The following is a 24093-nucleotide window of genomic DNA, read 5'->3' on the forward strand; positions in this document are numbered from 1 at the left end:
TTGATAATAAACACTGAAGGCTTTATTATAAGGAGTTAGTTTAAACATATAGACAGTAAGCCTCTAAAATATGGGAATTTGAATAAGATTATATAAAACCATACTTCAGCATTAATAGAAACATTACAGTACCACCCAAGTTATTAAAGAAAGTTTAAGAATAGTATAATGTGCTCTCCATGAAGCCATTCTTGTCAATTTTGGTTTGCTAACAGCAAATGAAAGAGCACAGATTTTGCTAAGTCAAGCATTCCATTTACAGTACGGTTCTTTTTAAAATGCACTTGATAACAAAGTGTTAAATACTGATTGTATTATTTTTTTGTTACTGAGAAAAGAATGTTCAAGCATGAGATTTATGCAGAATCATTTGTGTACAGAAGGAAACTGCAGTACGTGCTTGTTTTTCTTGATCCTCATGGAGCAATAGTTTTGCAAAATTCTGTTGAAATTTTTTGTCGTAAAGTAAGTCAGGGGACTTACCATGTAGGAATAGATTTTTGCTGATTTGCATAATACCACCATTTTTAACAGAGTTCAAGTATTCCAAATGTATTAATTTCTAAATTTTATATTAAATGGATATTACTCATTACTACTTTCTGAAGTTCCCGAGCTGCACGCTCATTCTGCCTGCAACACAGCGAAAAGCCGCGGGCTGCACTTCCCAGTACCTCACCGGGTTGTTGAACAGACTTATCGCACTGTATAAAGATTTCTTCATCTTCGGTACTGTTGGGCAGAAGTCATTCACTCCCACTTTTGTAATTGAATTAGAGTGAAGAAAGATGATCTGTGGCAGTAGGAGAAAGAATGGATTAAAAGTACATAATAAATGTAAAAAGAAAACGTTCTTTTTATAGTCCACATTTGTTCATGGCTTTATTTGTCCATTTATTTTATACTGATTTGACTGTATTTCATCAAAATATATGTACTTGTCTGTTTATGCCTGTTAAATACTTATTGTATCAACACAGTTTGGAGGCTGCCTGCCGTGGCCCAGAGCACGAACGCCCCACCCCCACCCCCGCCCTTCGGCACATAGCGGTGCATGTGCGCTGCAGTGCCATATTTACAACTCTGGGTTTGCATAAGAAGTATTAGATGAGCAGAAGAATAGAATTCTCCTACGGTTAGGCCTGCAATGTGACTATGAATTGTTAGCTAGCATTCTCTGTGATCAAGGCAGAGAAGTGTAGAGCTGCTCTTTTTGTAAGTTGTTTTATAGAAAAATAATGTCTGTCGACAGCTCGTATACATATCTGTATACAGCATCAACATTTGAATCTTTAAATTATTATTCAGAAAGAATGGACAGTATAGGAACTTCTCTGCATTCCCTTTAATAGCCCTTTAAATTCTTCCTTGGTATTTTTGGGAGCTGAGATTTCTGAGAAGTAAAAGCATTCTACTGACAGTATGTTGGCATATGAAAAAGTAGAAGCCTTTTTAGCCACAGCTAAGGTAGTGGTTCTGGCTGTCGTTACATTTGCCTTTACATTTTGGTGAGACTGATCTGAGCCAGTCATGAGCACTTGAGACATTGTTAAAAGCTTTAAGTTTGGTGTTGGAGCCCCCTGTGCCCTCTGTCTGTCTTGGGATGTTGTGACAGGTGCTTTGTGTGGTTCATGCATGTTTCCCAGCAGCTCAGGGTCAGTGCAAGGTACAGATTTCTGCAGCATTGACCTCACTGGGAATGAGAAACAGTGCTGGAAATGGACGTGTTTGCTTTGTGAACGTTGGCTGAATTGTACCCTTCTGACTTGTGTTCTTCTTTATAATTCTGTTTTTTGTGTTCTAATTCTATTCATTAAAAAAAAAAAAATGCTAGCAAGAGTATAGGTAGGTTTAAAAGCAGACAGAAGCTGGAATCAGAGTAAATTCTGGTGGAATAAAGAACGCAAATTGGGGATAACTTGAGAAAGGAAAAGACTCAGGTTGTACTCACTGGTTAGACATTTAAATACAGCATTTGAAAAACTCAGAGTAAAAGTCAACCTTGAGATGAACACCTGTCTCTAACCACATCCATTTTGATGGCTTTTATCTCAATGGAGTGTAGTGAACAAAACTTCTTTAAAGATAAATCGGGAAGAAATCTAGAAGCAGCAGTGACTCAAGGCCCATTTTTTTCTCAATGTGTTTTGCTTCTTGGAAGATGAGGATGTTGTGTATCGAGGAAGGCACACGAGAAAAGTGGACTGAGGTCAGAAGGGATTAAGTAGGGATTCTTGATGGGAAGACCGTAGATGAGAATCAGGGGGATCTGTGAAACTCCTAAAAGCATGTACAAAATATTGTCTTCATTTTTTGTTCTTGGAATGATCTAAAATTTTATCAGATACTCCAAGGATTCTTGGGCCCCCTCCCACCTAGTCAAGACTTGTCAGATTAGAACAAAAAAGTTTCTAACAATGAAGAAGAAGAAATGTGAACCCATGACGCTCCAGATACTGACTTTTGATTATGTATTGTGGCCTGCATTTTTTTAATCATACACATTGCTAATCTAACACTTGATAAATGAAAATACCCGGGACCTTGTCTCTATGCTCTTTGTGAAATGTTTCCAGAATGAAAAGATATGTGATCCTCCTTGGATTCCTGGTGACCAGTCCTGCCTTTACATAAGCATCCCCTGCCGCCCCTGAGACCTGAAAGTAGCCAGGCCAGTAACTTCACCATGGTGGCTTCAGAGGCAGGAGAGACTGCAGGTGGAAATGGCACCTGACGATATTTTAGCTAACATCTCCTTAGAAGCCCTGTCTTAGGACACCTCAGGCAACTGGACCGTCTTTGCATGTGCGCTACCCTTACTTCTGGTTTCGTCTTTGCCTCAGGTCCTCACATGTTTCGCAGAAACAAAGGAAAGTACTAGTATCTACAAAACAGCAGTGGAACGTTTTACCTGGAGATATTTCAACTCCTGTAATCCTGAAGGGATTTTTTTTAGTTTGTTGTTTTCCAAGTGTATTTCTCTCACTCGTGGTATGTTAGCAAGACTTCCATTTTCAATGTCAGTGATTCTGTTGTTTCCTAGGCCCAGCCTAAAAATGGCATAAAGTGCATCAACTCTTTTATTTTTTTATTTTTTTATTTTTTTAAACAAGTATTTATTTTTGAGAGAGAGAGAGAGAGAGAGAGAGATACAGCGTGAGTGGGTAAGGTGCAGAGAGAGAGAGAGAGGGAGAGAGAATCTGAAGCAGGCTCCAGGCTCTGAGCTGTCAGCACAGAGCCCGACATGGGGCCGGAACCCATGAACCGTGAGATCATGACCTGAGCTGAAGTCGGATGCTTAACCGACCGAGCCACCTGGGCGCCCCAACTGTATCAACTCTTAAGCAGATCTTGTGACAGCTGAACACACCACAACTGAGTGGAAAGCATACACCTGACCTATTTGCATGTGTGTTCAGAGAAAGGTACTTCCTGGTTTCATTTAATAACCCGTTTCAGGGTGTAACAGCTGTCGGTGTTTTCCACGGTCACCGAAGTCTTTATCTAACCTGCATTAACAACAGGGACATTTGAGAAGTATTCTTCTCCTTCCACTTGGTTTCCCTCTTGGTTTTCCCTTCACGACAATGACAGACTTGATTAGGGCCCTTCAAGGGGTCTCCAAGGGGTCTCGCTAGTATCTCCATCATATCACTACCACTTCTGAGTTGGGATTTAGAGAGCTTTTACCTTTGTAGGTCTTTGTATCGTTTAAAATCCTCGAGTTCCACGGTTGAAATTTTATTATAGTCTAAATGAAGCTCCAGTAAAGTTGATGGAAGTTCTAGAGATAAGAAAAGTAATAGGCATGTTAGGTCAGGCAAAACCAAGCCCCATTTATTATTTATTTACTTGTTAAGTTTCACATTGTAGACTTTGGCAGTCTTTTAGAGATCTGCTTTTTTGTTTTGTTTTGTTTTAACTATTTATTATGGAGAATTTCAAGTATACACAAAAATAGAAGCTAGTTTTAGGAGCCAACACACTGCTGTCCAACATGAACAATTATCTCCATTTTTCCAAGATATTTTCATCTACCACATTAGCTATTTGTCATTGGCTGCCTTTATTGATTTGTTTTTCTTCATTTACTTGTTTTTTTGCTAGAGTATTTAAGATTTAAAAAAAATTTTTTTAATGTTTATTTTTGAGAGAGAAAGAGCATGAGCAGGGGAAGGACAGAGAGAGAGAGATACAAAAGCTGAAGGTCTCCAGGCTCTGAGCTGTCGGCACAGAGCCCGACGCAAGGCTCAAACTCACAAACCATGAGATCATGACCTGAGCCGAAGTTGGACGCTTAGCTGACTGAGCCACCCAGGCACATCTTTTTAGCTGGAGTATTTAAAATCAAATTCCAGGGGCGCCTGGGTGGCGCAGTCGGTTAAGCGTCCGACTTCAGCCAGGTCACGATCTCGCGGTCCGTGAGTTCGAGCCCCGCGTCAGGCTCTGGGCTGATGGCTCGGAGCCTGGAGCCTGTTTCCGATTCTGTGTCTCCCTCTCTCTCTGCCCCTCCCCCGTTCATGCTCTGTCTCTCTCTGTCCCAAAAATAAAAAAAAAAAAAAAAAAAAAGGTTGATAAAATCAAATTCCATATATAATGTCATTTCACCTGTAAGGTGACATTTCACCAGATGTCTCTAACTGACAAGGTCCTCTTGTTTCCACATGGCTGTCTCATCCGTGTCACAGCTGACAGAATTAGAGCGGCTCTTTACAATCACTGAATGTTGCTTTCCCGAATGATCTCATATACGGTGTTTCACAGTTGATTTGTTCAAGTCAGGATCCAAATGTAAGTTTACAGAATGCATTTGTTTCTCCCATCTCTTAAAATTTCTTCTAATATTAAGTACATACTTCCTCCTTTTTCCCCATCCTGCATGGATTTCTTTCAGATAATGAGTTGTTTGAGATGCTCACTTGTGTATTAGACTGATGGCTTCCACATAGCATTTGTCTTAGTCGTTTAGCCCCTATTTCTCATGAGCTGATGGTTAATCTAGAGACCGATTAGAATCAGTAGATCAGCCCTTTCTACAAGGTCCATTATTTCATTAAGAATGGGAAAATGGTGATTTTCTGACTTTGTCATGCTTAATGCATTTATTAGGTAGGATTCTTCTCTAAAGAATTTTCCTTCGTCAATTATTTAGTCACTTTGTAATACAGTTTTTACAGAAAAGACAGCATAAATGCTTTCTTCTTTTAAGTAATAAATTGGTGTGATGCCCAGTGGTGACCAGTGAAATTTTTCTTCGTATCTTTATGAACACATGGATTTAGATCCATTGAAGTATTTATTCTCTTCTATTAGTAGTAGTTTCTGCATAAATTAGGAGGAACATCTCCAGTGTAACCTGGCACATGCCAGGTACTCTGTGAATGAATGTGGGCACCTTCTCTTCTCACCCCTGCGTGTTCGGACCCCAGCCCTCCCCAGATTAACAGAGACTGGAGCGAAAAAGATAGCCAGAAAATTAAATCACACTTCATTGTATTAGGCTTCTATATATAAAGTATTATTTGTTAACCATAGGCTCTACTTAGCTAGCTAAGGAAGGCGTTCTTTTTTTCAACTCTTACTGAAACATTTCCTTCCTTTATTAGTGGTAGACTGTTGACAGTAATTGAAATATCCTTATAAATATCAGTATTCTTCCTGGCTGAATTTATGTTGATTCCAGAGTCTATTTTGGTTTTTAAAATTAATAAAACTAGAGGGCAGGAAAACAATTCTAAACTGAAGAGGGTTCTAATTTCTTGAATTCTAATTAGTTGAGCTTAATTATATTCATGGAATGACTACTCCAATATGTTAAAAAAAAAAAAAAAAAGAGGGGGGAGGTTCTGTCTTCAGAGATTTTATGTACTTACTGAGCAAATCCATCATACATATAGAAATCACTAAAAAGGTACCATAGAGTGTTCCGGCCTATTCTAGAATATGCGGTAGCAAGTCAAAGAGAGAAATCTGTTCATGCTGAGCAGTCAGGGAAACTTTCTGGAACAGGGTTTGTAGAACTTGAGGGGACTATTCCCTTTCCTAGAGCATGGAGAAAGTGGATAACCAAAGAGAACAGTATAGCCTCTACTGGGTAAATGAGCGATGTATGAATTTGGGGGCGTAGCTCAGTGACTGTGCACAGCACTGGCATGCTTTTGTGCAGGTATACTGCAATTCCTACCCAGTGTGCAAACAGCTGTCTTCCCCTTCCATGCAGTGGTATTATGTAGCCGAATTTTCCAAGTGAACTGAGAGGAGAATATGTTTCACTCTCCTTATGTCAATTTGTCAGGTCTGGTAAGGACCCTTTGGACCTCTGCCTAACTTCATCCTGCCACAGGGCGGGGTGGGCAGGGGTGGGTAGTTATGATTGAATTACATTTCAGCAGTCAGCCTTAACACGTTAGCAAATAAATTATGAAAAAAAAAATTTATCTGGTTTTTGAATGTCATAGATATCTTGAAAGAGTAGTTCTATAAGATGAGAGATTTAATTCCAATTTAAATTTCTAGAGATGTAATATGTTCCTTAAGGCTTTGGAAGAATCTTGAAAGCACTGTGAGAAGTTAAACCTTCATTTTTAAGATACACCAACATCTGAAGAGAATTGCTGTCCAGATACTGCGGCCTAGGAGAAGCTTCTGGGGAGCGCAGCTCTGGGGGACAGCAGCCTTCTCTCTCCTCCGCGGCCCTCCTGTCCTGCTCTCCACCTGCCCCTCGACTGTGTCTGCTTTTAGCACGTACAAGGCATTTCTGTATTTAACTTGTCAAGTGGCATGTATTTTTGTTGGTGTTTTAAAGATGAGAAGGTAAATAAAACATTTTAGGTTTCATGTTGAAAAACAGCCACCTTACCGAAAGCCAGCTAAGGTGGTTTTTTAAATTGTGTCGTTCTGAATTAAACTGATTTTTCCTATATAAAAAAATTGTCTTTCCACTTTTACTTTATGATTTTTCTCCTTTGTGAAAGATCACCACTTGATTCATAAAAACAGCTTTGCTGTGTTTTTAACTTAACAGTTGATGTTCGTTTTGTTAATCTTCTGAGTCAGGTGTGCAGTAGAAACAGGTTATGAAGTGGCTGCTTTTACTGTGGACACTGAAGGACAGAGCTGTTTGAAAGGAAACTGTAGTGTTGATCTTAGGTACTGATCTTTCTGATTCAGGCAGTCATCATAAGTGAGAGCGGGCACCCTTGTCAGAGACAAGGAATGGACTCTGAGCAGGAGTCCTGAGAAAGGCGAACTTGTCCAGGTTATTGCCAGACTGGGAGCTTGCAGGGAAGCACTAGCAGGCTCTAGATGCATCTCACTTTGAGGCGCTGGCTTCAGGCCACGTGGTAAAGGACAAGGTGCCCATTCTGGCGAAAGGGTTATGTCAGGACAGGGCATTCGCCCGGTGCCTCACACCACCCTCTGACCTCTCTGTTCACTGGCCCGTTAATCTGCACAGCACCCTAGTGAGGAATGGGGTACAGGGTGCATACATACCCCTGCCAGAGCCAGCATCTGCCCCAATCTGGCCTGAAGGCTGCACCCCGTATTACTGCTGCATGGCTGGGAGGGGTCTCCGGCCCCAAGCATCTTCCCCAACCTTCTTCTCTAGAGAACGCCCACCCCTAGCAGGTACTTCACAGAATGACAGGTACAGATGAGTAAATGTCAGGGACGAGAAGGAAAATGAAAAGTTCATTACTTCTTCATGTTTGTTCTCACTGGGGAAACAAAAGATTCTGGTTTTACACTGGTTGGGGGTGGGGGGCAGGGGGAAGCACATATGGCTCTTTGTGTGTGTGAGAAAACAGTAAATTCCATCCTACCCTGACCAAATACGCAGGTAACGAGGGTTCTGACTGCAGTGTGGTTTTGACGTTGCATACAGCTTATATCAGTACCTTTGATGGCCATTTAGAAATGACAGTGTTTTAAAAGTACTTTATCTTAAATAAATACAAACCTTTAGGAATTGAGGTCAGTTTTGCTTCTGCGATTCTGATATGGAATACTGTCACTCCTTCAAATGCCCCCGGTTCAATCCCATTATTATCGAGAGGGTTTGCACTCATTTCTGTGGGGGCAAATGACATAATTTAGCGTGCATTCATTGCGTATGAAGGAGAGCACAGTGCAGAGACGGACATCCCAAGAACATTCTGAGAAGTGTGAACTTCATCCTTTACCCTGCCTCACTCAAGGTGTTTGTTTCTGTGTCTGTCTGTTCCCTTTCTGTTCCTCTCAGAGAAAGACTGCTTTGTATTATATAGCCTGAAATAGCAATATGCTTATATTATAGTAGATTAATACTAAGATAGATTTAGTATATAATAGAATTTTGCTTTGAATTACTAAGTCCGTGACTTGTTATCACTCTGTTCTCACCACGAGCATATTTTGTTAATATTACATTAGAAAAAAAAAAATCCTTCATATAATTTAAAACATTTGTGTTTTCCAGTATGCATTTGTCACCTAAGCTTTTAAAATTATAAGTCAATTAGAAATTGTTACTTGATAAACAAATATAATTTTGAGGAGATGCCAGTAAGTGGGGCTATTTGGTAAGTGCCAGCCATCTGACTGAACTGAATATGTGAATAAATGAGAATATTGATTGTGAACTCTGAATGAATATTGTGGAGGGTGGTGGTGGGGTTAGACCGTGGGTGTTAGAGGTAGGATAGGGTGGAGCTTATGATGTACAACAAAAAAGCCCTTAGCTTAGCAGTCTTAAAGCAGATGATATAAATTAGATGTACATTCCAATAATCACCGAATTAGTTTTGTGCATTGCATTTGAGTAGTTTATACAGTACATTAAAAATACTACCTTTTTTTGGTGTAGGAGTAACTTTCTTATTTTTTTAAAATACTACCTTTAAGTTAAATTTGAGGAATAGATTTTTACCAGTTAGGGTGCAGTCAGAAAACTGAAACCATACTAGGTGCTTCAAAGGGGATTCCTGAGAGCATGTGTTACAAAAGGCAGGTTTCTTTACATGATATGAATTGTGTGTTATACTTTGATTTGTAAATGGCTTATCTAGATAAAGATTATCAGATTTTAAAAAACTGATTTCAGAAATTACCAGTCTTAAAATTATTGATAATGGTAAAGATCTCTACATTTGCATATTGCTTATAATTCCAAAATGTCCCATTCATTTGCATAAACTTACCTAGAACATGTAAAGTATTCATTCCTTTGAATGTCTCCTTTTGTATTTTCTTAACTTTATTATCATGAATTCTGAGTTCTGCTAGCGATTTGGGAAGATTAAATGGTATTTCGCTTAGTTGATTGTGGGACAGGTACAGCCTTCTCAACTTCTTTGTAGTTAGAAAGGCTTTTGGGTGGATCTTTGTTAGCTTATTGTTGTTCAGAATCAAAGCCTAGGTAAAGCATAAAGAGTTACACCATATTGTGAAGTGGATTTGATTTACCAATTCTGCAGTGATCAGTGTGTTCATGGAAACCGATATGAATTAGATCATTCATATACTTTATTAACTATGTAAACAATTCCCCCAGCCCAATCTAAGCTAAAGAAAATATTTACTACTGTGTTAGAACAGAGTGATTTTGAGGCTTTAGTTTGTCTTTCAGCAGGTGATGTGTTAATACAGTTAGCCCGCCTCCCACCATTTCCCTGCATGGAAGTGATCGATGGTATTGTATCTAAAATTCTATTCTGTCACACCAAATGCGTTTTTGTATGATTTTATCTACTTTTAAAACCTTATTTCTTTTACGTTTTCTGACGTTAACCATTTTTCCCAGACTGGAGACCTGTAGGAGCAAAGTCCTGCAGAATGTCCCCAGCATTTGGCATATCTCAGATACTGGGGAGACCCTAATGTGTCCTGAGAGATGCTTCAGCCCTTCTCTGTGCCTCAGAGGCTGCAAGCCCAGGGAGCGACAGAGCCCCCTCTTGAGTGTGGAGGGCGCCTGGCTGCTGCCCCAGGGGTGCTGGGTGCGGGAACTACTCGCCATTCCCAGGGGCATGGCAGTGGCTGGGGCTCTGTTCCCTGTGACCTTCCATCCCCCTGCTTCCTTCAGAGGGCAGCTGTAGGGTGGTTGTGCTGACGACTGCTGTAACCAAGCCCGGTCCACACCCACCTTCCTGGTGTTTCTACACTGACTTAATATGCCTTCCTGGTGTTACTTATGTTGTGCTCCTTCCATAGCAGAAATACAAAGACTTTGGCAGCTAAACTCCCCTTTATTGTTGTTTCCTGTAGGTCCTTTCCTTACCCTTTTTTCAGATACACCATCTGTTACATACCTCACCAGAAGTTAGATTAACCCTGGGAGGAGAAGAAATTGCATTTTGTTACCACGTGGTAACACGTATGTTTTCCTGTGTGCCGCCAGTTAAGTTTGTTCTCCTTCCTTTGGTAACACTAGGGTGTAGGGCAGGGCGGGGCAGCGACCTGGTGAGTACTGTCTGCTCCGGTGGGCACTTGCCGTAGGCCCCCACTGCCAGGGGTCCCAGCGGGAGCGTGTGTGGGCTTGAGGGCAGCCTCCTGCTGGGACATGCATCTTCAGAGCCACCAGGAAGGTGGAGTGAGGGGTGCAGAGCGGAGTGGGTGTTTACCTGGGGCCACAGAGGCCACCCCAGCAGGGTGGACTGGCAGAGTGTCTCCAGCTACACTGTGCCTTCAGTGCTGGCTTACACACGAAGGTCCCAGAGCCCCACGTAGTATGGTTATATGTAAGGACAGGAGACAAGAAAAGGAGAGCCTTTGAGAAGCTGGACAGTGAGTCCTCGTGGTAAATGAGGCTGTAATAGCTAGCTGGCAGAGGGCTGGACATGCATGCAATGATCTCACCCTCTTTCTGCTGCTGGACTGGCCTTGGGTAAGAACCAGAAAGCCAAGCAGGCAGCTAAAACACACAGAATTTGCAGAATATCTGAGAAAGCATTTTGGTTCTCTTTAAGGGTAGGTACCATATGAGTTGATATTATAATTAAATGTCTTAAAATATGCAGCATGCCTATAATACAGGTATAAAGTGTGTGTCCTAAGAAGTGCTTTTACATTGAGCCAGTCTGGAAGCACTGGGCTGTTGGCAGCCCAGTTAATAGCTGTGTGCTGAGCACCTGACATGCATTCATCCCTCTAAATAGCCTCTCTGACTTCCATATCGTTATTACAGCCCTTTCACAGCACAGGAAGGCCATGCTTAGCCAGGCGAGCCACTGTCCCAGTGCCTGCTTCTTCTGCTGGGGCCAACGTTTGAGCCCAGGCCTGCCTGACTCCAGACACAGTGCCACATAAAACTGACCAGACAGAAATTGAGGCCTAACACAGCTCCTGACACCTTTCAGACTCTCCTTTCCCAGTGAATAATGGGAGTACAAGTGGGCTGAGTCCCTGGGATACTCCTAAAATGCCACAAAGTTCTATGACAAATTAAATTTAAACTGTTTATGATTTTGGTATTAAATAGGACATTGGGACACCTGGGTGGCTCGCTTAGTCAGTTGAGCATCCGACTTTGGCTCAGGTCATGATTTCGTGGTTCATGGGATGAAGCCCCGCCTCAGGCTTTATGCTGACAGTGCAGAGCCTGCTTGGGATTTTCTCTCCCTCTCTCTCTTTCTCTCTGCCCCTACCTTGCTTGCTCTTTCTCTCTCTCTCTCTCTCTCTCTCAATCTCTAAATAAATAAAGTTGAAAAAATAGGACATTAATTATTCTTGTGGTTGTGTAGCTCAATATAAAGTTGAAGAAGGGGTAGAAGCATTCATAGGCTGTATTTCCAACTTCTGAGAGTTAGTAATGGCCTTGCCATTCTCCATGAGTTCCTGTGGTCAGAAGGTGGTGGGGTAGACTAGACAGATTCTTGGTGGGGCTGTTCTCATATTTTAGTGAGGCCTCAGTTATAAGATAAATACATGCTCTTCCAATCATTCTTTTTTTTTTTTTATGAAAACTTTATTATATACGGAGCTGAATCTAAGCTGTCTGCACAGCACCCTTGGAAGGGAGGGGAGCAGTCACGGCCCCGAGAGCCCACACCTGGCAGCACGGAGAGGCGTGTCTTTGCCGGGAGGCTGGCCTGGCCCCCCTCAGGGTGCCCCTCCTCGCCAGGCAGGCGTGGCTTGAGGATTGAGAGAGAGCCTAAGGAAGGAGGAATGTTCCTCGTGGTGCCTAGAACATGGCCGGCTTCCATGTCCTCACTCATCCAGCTGACAGCAACTGTGCTGGGACTCAGCTGGTCCCCTTCCACTGCCTACTAGGACGGGTCATCAGGGTCCATGCACTGACCCAAATGTGACGAGAAGGCAGGGTGGCCTCCAAGAGGACAGGAGGAGAATAGGCCTACGTGGGTGGCCGCAAGAGAATGATGTGGCCGTGGTATCTCTACCTTCCCCTTTTAGTGGGATACTGCCCTACAGGTGACAGGCCTTGCATTTCTTTCCTCTAGCACAGCATGAGAATGTACACACGTGGCCTTGAAGGCAGCACTAGTTCATATTGGCTTGCCCCCACAGCCTGGTGCGGAAAAGGGGCCCCCACCCTAACTCCGTGCTGAGGAGAAGAGAGGACACCCCCATGGCTGTGACAGTGTGGAATCAGGCTCTTCCCACACCAAATTCCAAATTAGATTAGAAATTTTACTTGCTACAATCTAAAGGCTCTAAGTATTAAACACAAAAATAAGAATCCTCTAAATCTTAGAAAATTAAAATATTAACAAATATTGTAAGGAAAAATTAGTTTTCATTTTTAAAGTTCTAGAAGAAAAGCCATACAAATATATATTAATCAGTTAGCTATTAGATATATTGCATGTGCTGCTCTCAGACTTATGGTGTCTTCCAGTAAGTCAGCAGCTTAGGGACGCATTTCCTCATACTGTATGCTAATTGCGTTCCTGTAAATCGTCATCATCATCATCTTCTTACTCATTTTCATGCACAGTGACTGTGATTACCTGAATAGATCATGAGCCCTGTAGGACCATTTATTTGTAGTCTTACCTCATCACCTTTCCCCGGGCCGCTGCTTCAGTTAGCTTCACTTGAATTGAATTATTAACTAAATCTATAATTTCTCACGAGACACTGCTGAGTAACAGGGATTCTGTCATTCTTCACACACAGAAAAGTAAGACTTGTTGACACAAAACAAAATACAAGTCATCCTTCTAGTAGCAATAGATTTTCGCTTAAATATGAATATATGTTCTTACATAAAGTGAGGTGAGTCCTTTAAAATCATTTTCTTTGATTTCCTTAATTTTATTGTTTTGAAGGTCAACCATCTGAGTATCAAATGGAATGTTGCTTGGGACGGAGGACAAACCTGAGAAATAAACAAACATGTTACACACATACTGTATGCTAAAGAGGAGTTTTCTAATTTGACACCAATGCAGGTTAAAATCCATGATTACCAGTAAGAAACAGATAGCAATAACATTGCTCTTTGAAAAGTCCTGAAGACCTTTTCAAGTCACTTACTTATTTTTGCAAGGTTTCTAGCTGGGTCTAGCTGCCTCTGCTCATCTGCACAAGGAGATGTGAAGTGGAGGCACATGAGGGTGTGCCCCCATGACTGCAAGGGGTGACCACCACTGAGGGGCAGCTCCTGCCCAGGCACTTGGCTGAGAAGTATTCACACTCTGTGCCAGTTCTCAGGCGCTTGTGGTGCAGAATTGTAACCTGTGGGTTTTCATCATTTTAAGAAGCCTCAACATGTGGAAAGTTGTGCTTAGAAAATAAATTATATTATTTTCATGGGCATTATAAAAATGTTACATGTATTTCCTTTAATAATGAACTCCTCTACTCAGTTGTAAATTATTTGATTTACACAAACTTTCTCATCTGTATCTCACTGTTGATGCCTGGGTGTGTGATAGACCTTTCCGGAAACTCTCCCCCCTCAGCACTGGGTCTCTCCCAGCCATTGCTCTGGCCAGAGGCTCCCTGGGTGCCTGTCAGCCTGCGCTTCTCAGCCGGTGCGACAATAGCCTTCTTTCTGTCCTCTCAGATAAGGCACAGCTGCACTGTCTCCTTGTGTACGTACTCAGTAAAAGACTTCAGTGTTTTTTCCCCCTCTTGAATTAAAAAACAAAGAAGAGCAGGAAATTATAAGAGCTGACGCAATGCATTTCTTCCTTTCTTTTCTTGCTTTCCCTGGATGGCTGAACCTGCCCACCCCTGCTTGTTGTCAGACAGGCCATATGGCAGTTATGCTTGATGAACATGGGGCCTTCTTGGTTTTCCCCAGCATTTACCGTCAAAATGTTCAAACATACAGAGAAGTTGCAAGAATTTTACAGTGAAAACCCATACTCTCTCTACCATCAACATTTTACTACACTTGCTGTTCATCCTTCAGTTCATCTTTTTTATGCATCTTACAGGGAGTTACAGCTGTCAGTATGCTTTTGGGGGAGCCATCCTTGCTCCTGAAGAGCAAGGGCTCAGTATCCAAACACTGAGAGTGTCAGCACTGCCCCCTGTAGCCCTCAGTACTTTCCCCTCCATGGTTGACAGTGATGACTCACACTCAGTTTGACCATAGACAGGAAGAGGCAAAGGGGGTAACTTGGTAGGTTAGCGAGGTAGCGGTTTTGTTAGGAGACGATTTGGGTCTAAGGAAATGAAATAGAAAGTCTTGGAGGAAAGCGGTGGTGGCTCTGCCGAAAGCACCAGGTAATGTGGACTGGGATGGCCTCGCTCAGCCCACCCCTGGTGAAACTGGGAGCTCTAAACAGAAACTGATTTTCTGAGGGAGAAAGACCCTCTTCATCGTCGTGGTCACGTGGGAGAGTGAAGTGTGTACCACCTGTGTCGGACTATTACAGGTTATTCTTGGGTAAATTTTGTCTAGCAGGGTTTTTCAAAGCTAAATATATAGGAGGCTGTGCAAGGAAAACACTGTTTGCACCAGCTGGCTGTCAGAAGGTCACTGGGTTTTCTCAGCTTTTTGATGGCAGTCACTGTCCTGGGACGGAGCTGGGTGACGTCTCCTCCCAGGTCTTCACGTGGAAGCAGGTAACATTGTTCTGGAGCGAGTGTGGAGGCCGCCCCAGAGGACTGTCTGTGCTGAAGGTGAGTGCCTCCTTGGTCACTCTTAACCCAGAGCCAGCCCCACTTACATGAGCCTGTCCTGCCTGGGACGCAGTTTATAAATAACAGCAGTTTAGAAATAATGGCAGCACATTCTGTTGTTCCCTAACCCCGACCTTTCTTTGCCCCATCTGCCCTGGCTTCTGTTTCCCTTCCCGCTGCCCTTCCCTCCCCGGTGTGCTTCCAGTCGGCCGTTCTCAGGCCCTGCTTACAGGTAGTCATCTCTTCCTCACCAGAATGCCAGAGATAAACTTAAAACCCATTTTTCCTAGCCTGCATATTCCATCAAGACCTTCCCAGTGATGCTAGCCCATCATAAGCTCCTCTTTTGTGAATGCTTTTTGTTCCCCTCTCTTACGTTGTCCCGCAAATGCGTACTTTATTGAAGTCTCTGCAGTGGATTGTAAAAGTGCCGTGGCAGAGGGAAGTGAGTCTAAAGCACTCAGAGGCACCAGCTGCCCATGTACACCCTGGAAGTGGCCCTCTTGGGCCTCTAGGCCCAGAATGACAGGCGTGTGCCACACCTTAGCTTCCTGCAATGGGGCAGGTCTGAGTCTTCCCTCATCCTGGAAATAGCCCAGCACAGTAACCCCTGATGTGTATTCCCCATCACACCCTCCCCCTGAGCAGGCTCTGAGTGCAGGCCTCTATTTGAAAGCATCTTCATTGGAAGTATTAAAAAAATAAAGTACTCCGAGAATTACACATTTTTAAGACTTTGGAAAGTGATTTGGTTCAACCATTTTTCTAGACCATTCTAAACCCAAATCATTCAAAACAGAATAGAGCACTGACTTTAAAATGTCTAGATTAGAGATTTCACAAACTCTATAACCTGTTCTAGACAGGCCGTTTATTTTTTGTCATTGTAGAATGTTACTAGAAAGCACAGTATCAATCTGCTGACATCCTGAAATGACACCACAGTGACATCCATTCTCTCTGAAGGGAATTAAAAGGAAGCATTTGTTTCAAATTTGAGAAGAGAAGGAAGTGTTCTATATATGAAATTCCCATTGCTTTTCTCTGGTTTTCTGGATTTTTAAAATAAGTGTGGATATACTTTGAGTTTGTTATATTTTCAAAAATCTTAAATGAAAAATTGCTTTATAATTAGTGAGCTAATTTTTGAAATTTCAGTGAGAACTCTCCCTATCCTTTAAATTTTGCCAGAATGACATTTTCTCGAAAACAAGTTGATGTGTGTTCTTACCTAGATCAGAGCAGTGTACAACTCTCGAGTAGCACTGGCATCCAAATGGACACGTTGGGAACAGATCGAACGGGAAGAAGGGGTTAATTGGCTCTCTTGTTGGAAAAAGAGAGTTGTCCGCATCAAGGTCACTGTCCCCTTCGTCTTCCATGTCCTTCAGCATCATGTTCTTCAGTGTCACATATGAAGGGTGAAATAAGGGCTTGGCGGAGCACAAAGCCAAGAGCACTAGGAGCACACACCCCTTCATGTCGCCTGGTGAGGGGTCAGCCTTGGACTAAGGAGACAGTGAGACTAAGTTAAAGTTTAACCAGAATCGGTTCCTGTGTCCATGCATTTCTCAGAGCAGTAAGAACACAACAGAATGGCACTCAGACCCGTTGCAAGGGTGACAGTGAATTTTATAAAGTGTTTGGAAAGCAGTTTGGCAATATGCATTGGAAGTTTTAAAAATATTTTTCTTGTCTACTAATTCTACTTTTTGTAATCTAGTCTTGGGAAATAATTCTTTTTTTTTTTAAGTAAGTATTTATTTATTTTGAGGGAGAGAGAAAAAAAGGGAACAAGCAAGGGAGGGACAGAGAGAGAGAGGGGGAGAGAGAGAGAATCCCAAGCAGGCTCAGCACTGTCAGCACAGAGCCCAACGCAGGGCTCCACTTACAAACCATGAGATCGTGACCTGAGCTGAAACCAAGACCCCATTACTTAACCAACTGAGTCCTCCAGGCACCCCTCAGGAAATAATGTGCATAAAGATGTCCATCACAAAATTACATATAATAGTAAAAACGTTAAGGACCATATGAATGGTTAGAGGGAAATAATCAAAATAGGGTATATGTTTTCCCTGAAATACTTTGGAGCCCACAAAATATTTGCAAAGAAGTTTAAAAATATGGAAAATTGTAATTTTGAAATTACAAAAAAAAGCAAATATAAAAAATCAATGCATAAAGTATACTTACAAACACTCAAACAAAAACCTAGCACAAATATAGCTAACTGATGATAATCCTGGGTGGTGGAACTATGACTGATGTGTCTTTTTTTTTTTTAATTTTATAATTGCCAATAAGTACTACTATTATACTTAGGAAACTAATAAATGCTTTTAAAAACAAAAACATCATGCCCGACTCCCTATTCCCCAAATCCTTCCATTGCCTTAATATCTGTGTCCCTTTCAAAGCAAAGCCCGCGTGCCCCCTTGGCATCACATCTGGAAGTCTTCTGGAACTGATCCCCACCCGCCGCCAGCCTCACTCTTAGACTTGGTCACTGTTTCCACAGTGTCACTTGGATTTCTTCCTTCTAGTCTGTTCCATTGTCCAATACCTGATCCAGAGCATCTGAGGGCCGGACTTTCTTACTCTTTCTCGTCTTTCCACGGAGTTCTGTTTGTTTTCAGTTGTAATTTTTAAAGCCCACACAAAACTGGAATGAATAAGAACCTTCTGAGAATAGATTTGTTGTCCTCTTACGGCAGATTTTCGCACAGGCATGTTTACATACCATATATGTACATACATGTTACATATCATGGTTTCTTAACTGTGTGATCCTTGTGAGGCATCCATTCTTTGTAATTTTCAAAAATGGAAAGCATTATGAAATTATCTAAAACAGACTAATGGCAGTCTTCCCTTGGGGTGTGCAGTTGGCTGCATACAGTTGGTGAGGCTGTGTTGGCCATCCCAGGATATCCCTCAGCCCGGTCCCCAGGAGTGCAGCCAGCCTGTGATAGCTGCACAGGACTCCCAGAGTCTGTCACAGGTGGTCCAGCCTCAGGAGGACCCAGTCCCCCAAATCCTTGAGTCACACCAGCTGCTTCCAGTTTCTCAGAACCCAGAAATCAGCTTTAACCTCTCTGTGTGGCCTTGCTCTTTTGGACTTAGGCATCAGAAATGAATTAATTATCTTAATGAAAATATTCATTTATATGTGGTATGTCTTTTAATCACCAAAGGAAGGTGAAAAAAAAAATCCATCATCAGTTATTAACCTGATAATGAACATTATTTAAATCTTAGAAATTTAAATGGCAACATGAACATCTTGTCCACTGGGTAGCTGGACATCACTAACCAGATACATGAGATTTCTCTGTGATAACCCACCCTGGATTACGTTAAGGATAGGATATACACACTTTTAATTTTAATAATTCACTTCAGAGCCAGCCCTGGCCTCCCACCTCCTCCCTGCCTTACAAAGTGGTCAATTCAGTTTACTCTAGACACGTCCTTCACCTTAACTAAGAGGGGTGGGAGGCACAGAGAGCGTCTGTGGCCTCCGAAAGAATTAGGCCCAAGTTACAGCTCACATGTCCCAGCCTGTTGTCTGCATTTTCTGCTGCAGCCCATGAGGGAACACGCTCTTTCATCCTGCATTCTGGTGGCCTTACAGGCACACTGTCATCTCCTCTTCTCCAGCCAGTCTACACATTGCTGCTGACATACATCTGCACAGGAAGGGGTACACACACAGCCTGGACTGAGGGGGCATGGGAGGGGGTGGTCGTGTGGTCAGATTCATATGGGCAGGGACCCTGTGCTGGCAGCATGAGGCCCAGCAGCGTCTGTCAGCTGGCTCAGGGACAGGCAGGTTCCCATTCTGTGTCCAGTCACCCAGGAATCCTGGCGTGGGTGCCTGATAAGGTCAACTGGGCTTCATTTCCACTATCACTTTGTCTCTGGCACATTATTTCTGCTTTCCAGCTGCCTGCCCAACTTTGATTCCCTATCCTTCTGTGGGGCTCCTGGCTCCTGAATACTTGGTTCCCAGCTTTGTGTTGACCTTCTGAAGCTCCCTTTCCCTAGCTCATTCAGCCCTGGGTGGGTCCTTAGCCAAACCAAAGCTTGTCCCTGGTACCAATTTACTCTTTAACATTGCTCTGCGTTGTAGCTTTGCCTTCTGTGTCCATAGCTGCCCCTCTTGAGTTAAATGCCATTTGCAATCCTATCTTCTGCCTTCGTTTGAGGTTGCTGCAGTTTTTCAGTGGGCATTTTATCAGGGACCTGTTGTGTACCAGGCACAGTATTAGGATGCAGAATCTGTGAAGTAGAGGCTCTTCTGTCCCTCGTTTCCCTCCTTAAAAAATAAAACCATGGCCCCCAATCTGCTGCTCTCAACCAAGCATGGGCGTGTTATAAAAGCCAATGCCAGAATATCAGGGGCATTCATAGAAACACTGAACCATAAATGCCTGTCAGTAAACAGAACTGAACCGCAAATAGGCAGCGCCAACTGTGTGCACCATGGCTGGCACTCTGGAGAGATCTCCAGGTGTGTGGTCCCCAGATTCGTAAAGGAAAATTCTTCACCAGAAGTCTGTTTACTCCTCATATCCTTAGTTTACTGTTTGAGACCAATAAATATAAAACCATCTGTAAAATATGCACATGTGGAAAAAAGATTAAAATAGAATACGCAAAACTAGTAAGAGAAAGAGTGGGCTATTGAGTGAAGGATTGTTTTACTCTCTCTGGGGGTGTAATTTTTAAGTTATTTAAATATCAGGCTCTGGTCCTCCATATACTTTTGCCTTTTCCCACCACTTCTGTAGCAAAAGTCAAACAGCAGTGTCCACATGGGAAATCTTTTGAGGCCATGGTTTCCTGAGGCCAACTCCCCTTCACTCCTGCTGCTTCCTGCTGCAGTCCTGCTGCCCCCTGACCTAGGTGAGCCCAGGAGCCAGGTGGAGGCAGGGACCAGGTGTGACTGGTGTTAAGGGACAGCACTGTGAGGAGCAGAGCTGGGAGGACTCAGAGGGCCACGCACAAGCGAAGGGGAAGAGGACACCAGGCATCAGGGCTGCAGACCAGCCCACCTGGGGGTCAGGAGGCACATCAGCCAGTATTCCCCCTTCCTCTCTCCTTGTCTCGGAGGAGGTGGGCCTTCTGGCTGCTGGCTGATGGAGCAGCACCCCCTTGTACCTGCCTCCTTGGGGTCCTTCTCCTGCAAGTGAGGGAAGAGACTTGTGGAGGCAAGGAATGTCATCTGGGTGGACCACCTCCCTGTGTTGGAGCTTCCCCAGAACATTCTGGGTCGGTTAGCGTGTCCAGAACATTCTGGGTCGGTCAGCGTGTCCACTCTCTGCTTGCATGACTCCAGGGAGACGACTCAGGAAACGTACTCCTCGAGAGGCATCGGCTCCACTGCTGTCCATCTGTGCTTCATAGGAAATTCTCTGTATTGAGACCAAAAGTGCCTTCTGGCATATTCTTCTCTCTCTGCTACTTCTGACTTCTGTTAGCCATGTAAAACTAATGTGATCTTTTTGCATTCTTTTATCCTGTTTCCTTCTTTAGAAAGAGAAGTCAGGCAAGCCTTGGTTCTGTGATTCCTTTATCTGAGGTGATAAAGCCACAGTAAAGTACAAGTGATTATAGACCCCAAACCTTGCCCCATTCTAGCCGACCAGTTTCTTACCCACAGACTCTGTATAGCAAGCAGTGTTTTTCCCTATTATTCAGAAAGAATATAGAGAATACTATTTCTTATTTAAAATAATGTGACTTTGCCTTATTTTAAAAATCTGGAGTTTATTCATATTTAGGCTTAAACTCTTATTTGATTAGTGTGGGCAATGATTAGATTGTGCTATTTTTAAAACTTTTTAAGACGTTTGTGTCTTGTTCTTAGGAAGACTCAGTATTTCCCCAGTTTAGACCAGTTTTGCCAGAGTTTCTTACTCATGGAAAGCTTTGGACTTTGGTTTCAAGTTTCTTCTAATCAGAATAATATCTGGAATACTACTTCAGTGCTACTGCTGTTATTAATAAACCACGGCACGTTGGAGCCAGGAGAGGCCTGGGAGGCTTTCTTTGCTCCCACTGCTCGGCCCCTCCACACAGGCCTGAATCCCACAGTGACTTCCAGACAGTAACCAGACTCTCCTTGGAGAGGACGGGGCAGGCGGTTTGGCCAAGTTCTCAGGACTGGAAATGGAGCTAAGAAGTGTCTTTCTGAATTTGCATAAACTCCTATTTTCCACTTAAATGTTCCACAAACTTAGAACGGAAAATTTGTCTAAGTGAAATGGTATTTCCTCTGACACTATTATTAGGAAAATAAGCCACTATGCTTTTAAATCCCATGCTTAAAGGTCTGCTTGGCAGCCGTCCCCCTTGGCTGACATGTCCCTATCCGCTCACAAATGCTGGTAGTAGTTTTCAGTGTGTAAATGTGACAGGACGTGCTCCGTGTGTCCACAGAAGGCATCCAAGCTAAATCCAGGTACAGTCAGAGCTCAGCCCTGAAAGTGAACGTCCAAACATGCATTTGGAAACTTACCCACAATACCTTTTGGGAAGGAAACTGACGCTTTTAAAGACCACACTGCCTTTAAAGAAATAGGCTTTACTGTAGAAGTATAAATCACATCTGATAAAGAAGTTGCTGGCCTCTTTTCCTTTCATACCAGTTTTTGTCCTTCACCAGTTTTTCAGGGCATCTTAAGAAACAAAGAACTCCTGCCTCTTTATTTTCTACTGCCTCTTACGGTGCCTAAAGACTTGTGCTTGTAAAGTTAATCTATTTTGTCTCGAACCTCAGGTCAGGTACCCAGATTTTCTTTTTTAGTGTAGTAGCTAGTGGTAACGGAAGACTCCTTTCCACCACACTGTATTGCGAAATACCGAAAACAAAAACATCAACATGCTTTCACATGTGTGTGGGCTTATGATTTCTTTGTATTTCCTTTTTTTTCTTTTTAAACAACTCAGTGATTCTTAGTGGGATTGAAAAGAACAGCACTTTGTTTTTAGAGAGATCTAGACCCCTCGGGTTTCTTTGTGACTTAATCCTACACCATGTGTCCACTGCTGTCGCTGCCACACCTCTGAGCACATGAACAAGGAGGAAGCTGTGCTGCTGAGATTAGGAGGAAGCAGAGTATCAAGTACTCTGTTTAATCTTTTTAAATCTAAGATTCAGTTAAAAATTTACTTTGGGAGGGGACAAAGGAAATCTTTATTTTAAATTCTGATTGGAGTTTTGTGAAAAGAAAACTGATCTCTCATATTGGATATAGACCTAGTTGAAGTATTGCTGATAAATATTCTTTCTTGGAATTATTATGGATTTCCATGTTAACTGTCCAGTGCCATCTCATTACATAAGAATAAGGAAGACATTCATCAAGGAAAAATATGAATAATTCAAATGTGTGACATTTGAATAATTCATACATTTTGAAAACACTTAGAAAATAACAGTTTTAATATTTACTGTTTCATTTAATGTATTTGGGATATCCCCAGACTTCATATCATTAATTATTTTAAGGTAATGTTATTTTCCTAAGTTCTTTAAATGATATTTAAAATCAGCTATGTTAAACATATGGTAAAGCATAATAACAGGTTTTCATTTAACTGTAAAAGTCACAATTACATGAGAATAAATCCATTCTATATAAAACTTAAAGGCTAGAGTAATTTTAGGGTATGTATTTAAGTGCTGATTTTTAAGGAATTATGCAGATACACTTTATCATTTAATGTACAAGCATTTATGCTAATAACACTAACGCACCCTTTATATCAACTACAAAATAATAGTACCCTGTCCATGAAAGAAAGACTTGGAAACATACCTCGTAAACAGAGAGTCAGCCTCTTGAGAGAAGTTCCCACCGTGTACTGCTTCTCCCGAATGCCCCTGCTCTCAGGTGCTGTTTGAGGAGAAGAGATGAGAAGGTGTTACGTTCAAAAGAAAGACGCCCTCGCTGCAGCCTGATGTGGCGGCACCCTGGGTGACACTGGAGTAAGCTGCCTCCACACATTAGCCCATGTTAGGACTGAGGGGCGAGATTAAAACTTGTTACTGCTCATGTGTTTTCCATCACTGTTTGTACCGGAGCCAAGACTTCTAGCTAAACCCTAGACGTCTACTGGAAGATTCTGAAGAAGAAAAAAAAGAGAGTTGAATAATGCATGGCTGCTGGCCATTCAAAGTGCAGTCAAAGTCATTCAAGAAATACCTGCTCTGAAAATATACTTTTTGAAATTCTTAAATGAACGAATACTGACCCAAATTTAAAAATTTGGGTCACCCTATATAGACTAGCACGATCACCCTATATAGACTCACCCTATATAGACTAGCACGATCGTTCCCGGCTTGGGTGAAAAAGTACCCACGTGACTGAAGGGTCAGCCCCAAGTCCAGGTATACCTGAGGAAGGAGCCGGGCTGCTGTGCTCTGCTGGTGGCCGAAGCCCTCGCATCAGGGTTACCGGTCAGGGTTTCCCTCGGAAGCTTCCGGCCCTGCCCCAGGGACACGGGGCGACGCGGCCCAGGCCCCGGCGCGCTGCGGCGCAGACCGACCCACGGACCCACCAGCCGTCACCACGCGGCTTCCGGGACACGTGGCAGCAGGAGGGCAGCCTCCCCTGAGAAGAACGGCATCGTTGGCACACCGTTACCTCTCCCCCCCCTGCGACCGCGTCCGGCTCCCACGGCGGCTAGGGCCTCTTCCTTCCGGGGAGGACGCGTCTCTGTCTGCGGGAAAGAGCCACCGGGCCCGGCGCTGGCCGGCTGCGGGGAGCGTCCCGACACGTGGACGCGCACAGTGCCCCCCGCGGGCACGCAGGGCCGGCTCTCCCACGCCGGCCCCCGGGGAGGTGGCTCCTGGGACCGTGAGGCAGCCGGGCCGTGCCGGCGCGCGGGGTCTGTGAGCAGCGGGCCCCACGTGCGGGCGTCTGCCGCGTGTGGCTCAAGCGCGCGGCCGCACAGGGACGGGGGGGGGGGGGGGGGGGGGGGGGGAAGCCGACGACGGCGTTTGTT

The 24093-nt window shown here is 43.3% G+C and overlaps 2 protein-coding genes across 4 annotated transcripts in view; one reads left to right on the top strand and one right to left on the bottom strand.

The window, feature by feature from the left end:
* Window positions 1–23899, bottom strand: ASPN (asporin). 2 transcript variants are annotated; one of them, XM_060610303.3, is made up of 9 exons: window positions 23483–23888; window positions 22902–23208; window positions 16304–16580; window positions 13203–13315; window positions 9180–9393; window positions 7961–8071; window positions 3691–3784; window positions 2912–3050; window positions 1–793 (listed from the first exon to the last, which is right to left on the bottom strand). In XM_060610303.3, the coding sequence occupies exons 3-9, from the start codon at window positions 16551–16553 to the stop codon at window positions 596–598; spliced, it is 1119 nt and encodes a 372-aa protein (XP_060466286.1). In that variant the 5' UTR covers window positions 16554–16580; window positions 22902–23208; window positions 23483–23888; the 3' UTR covers window positions 1–595. The 2 variants fall into 2 exon arrangements, with proteins under 2 accessions (XP_060466286.1, XP_078292247.1); XM_078436121.2 differs by lacking the exon at window positions 16304–16580 and having other exon boundaries at window positions 22902–22979; window positions 23483–23899.
* Window positions 1–24093, top strand: part of CENPP (centromere protein P) — a 228469-nt gene that overhangs the window by 114390 nt on the left and 89986 nt on the right. The window lies entirely within an intron of this gene.

This window comes from Panthera onca, chromosome D4, assembly GCF_046562875.1.
Source record: "Panthera onca isolate mPanOnc1 chromosome D4, mPanOnc1 haplotype 2, whole genome shotgun sequence".
Lineage (NCBI taxonomy): Eukaryota > Metazoa > Chordata > Mammalia > Carnivora > Felidae > Panthera > Panthera onca.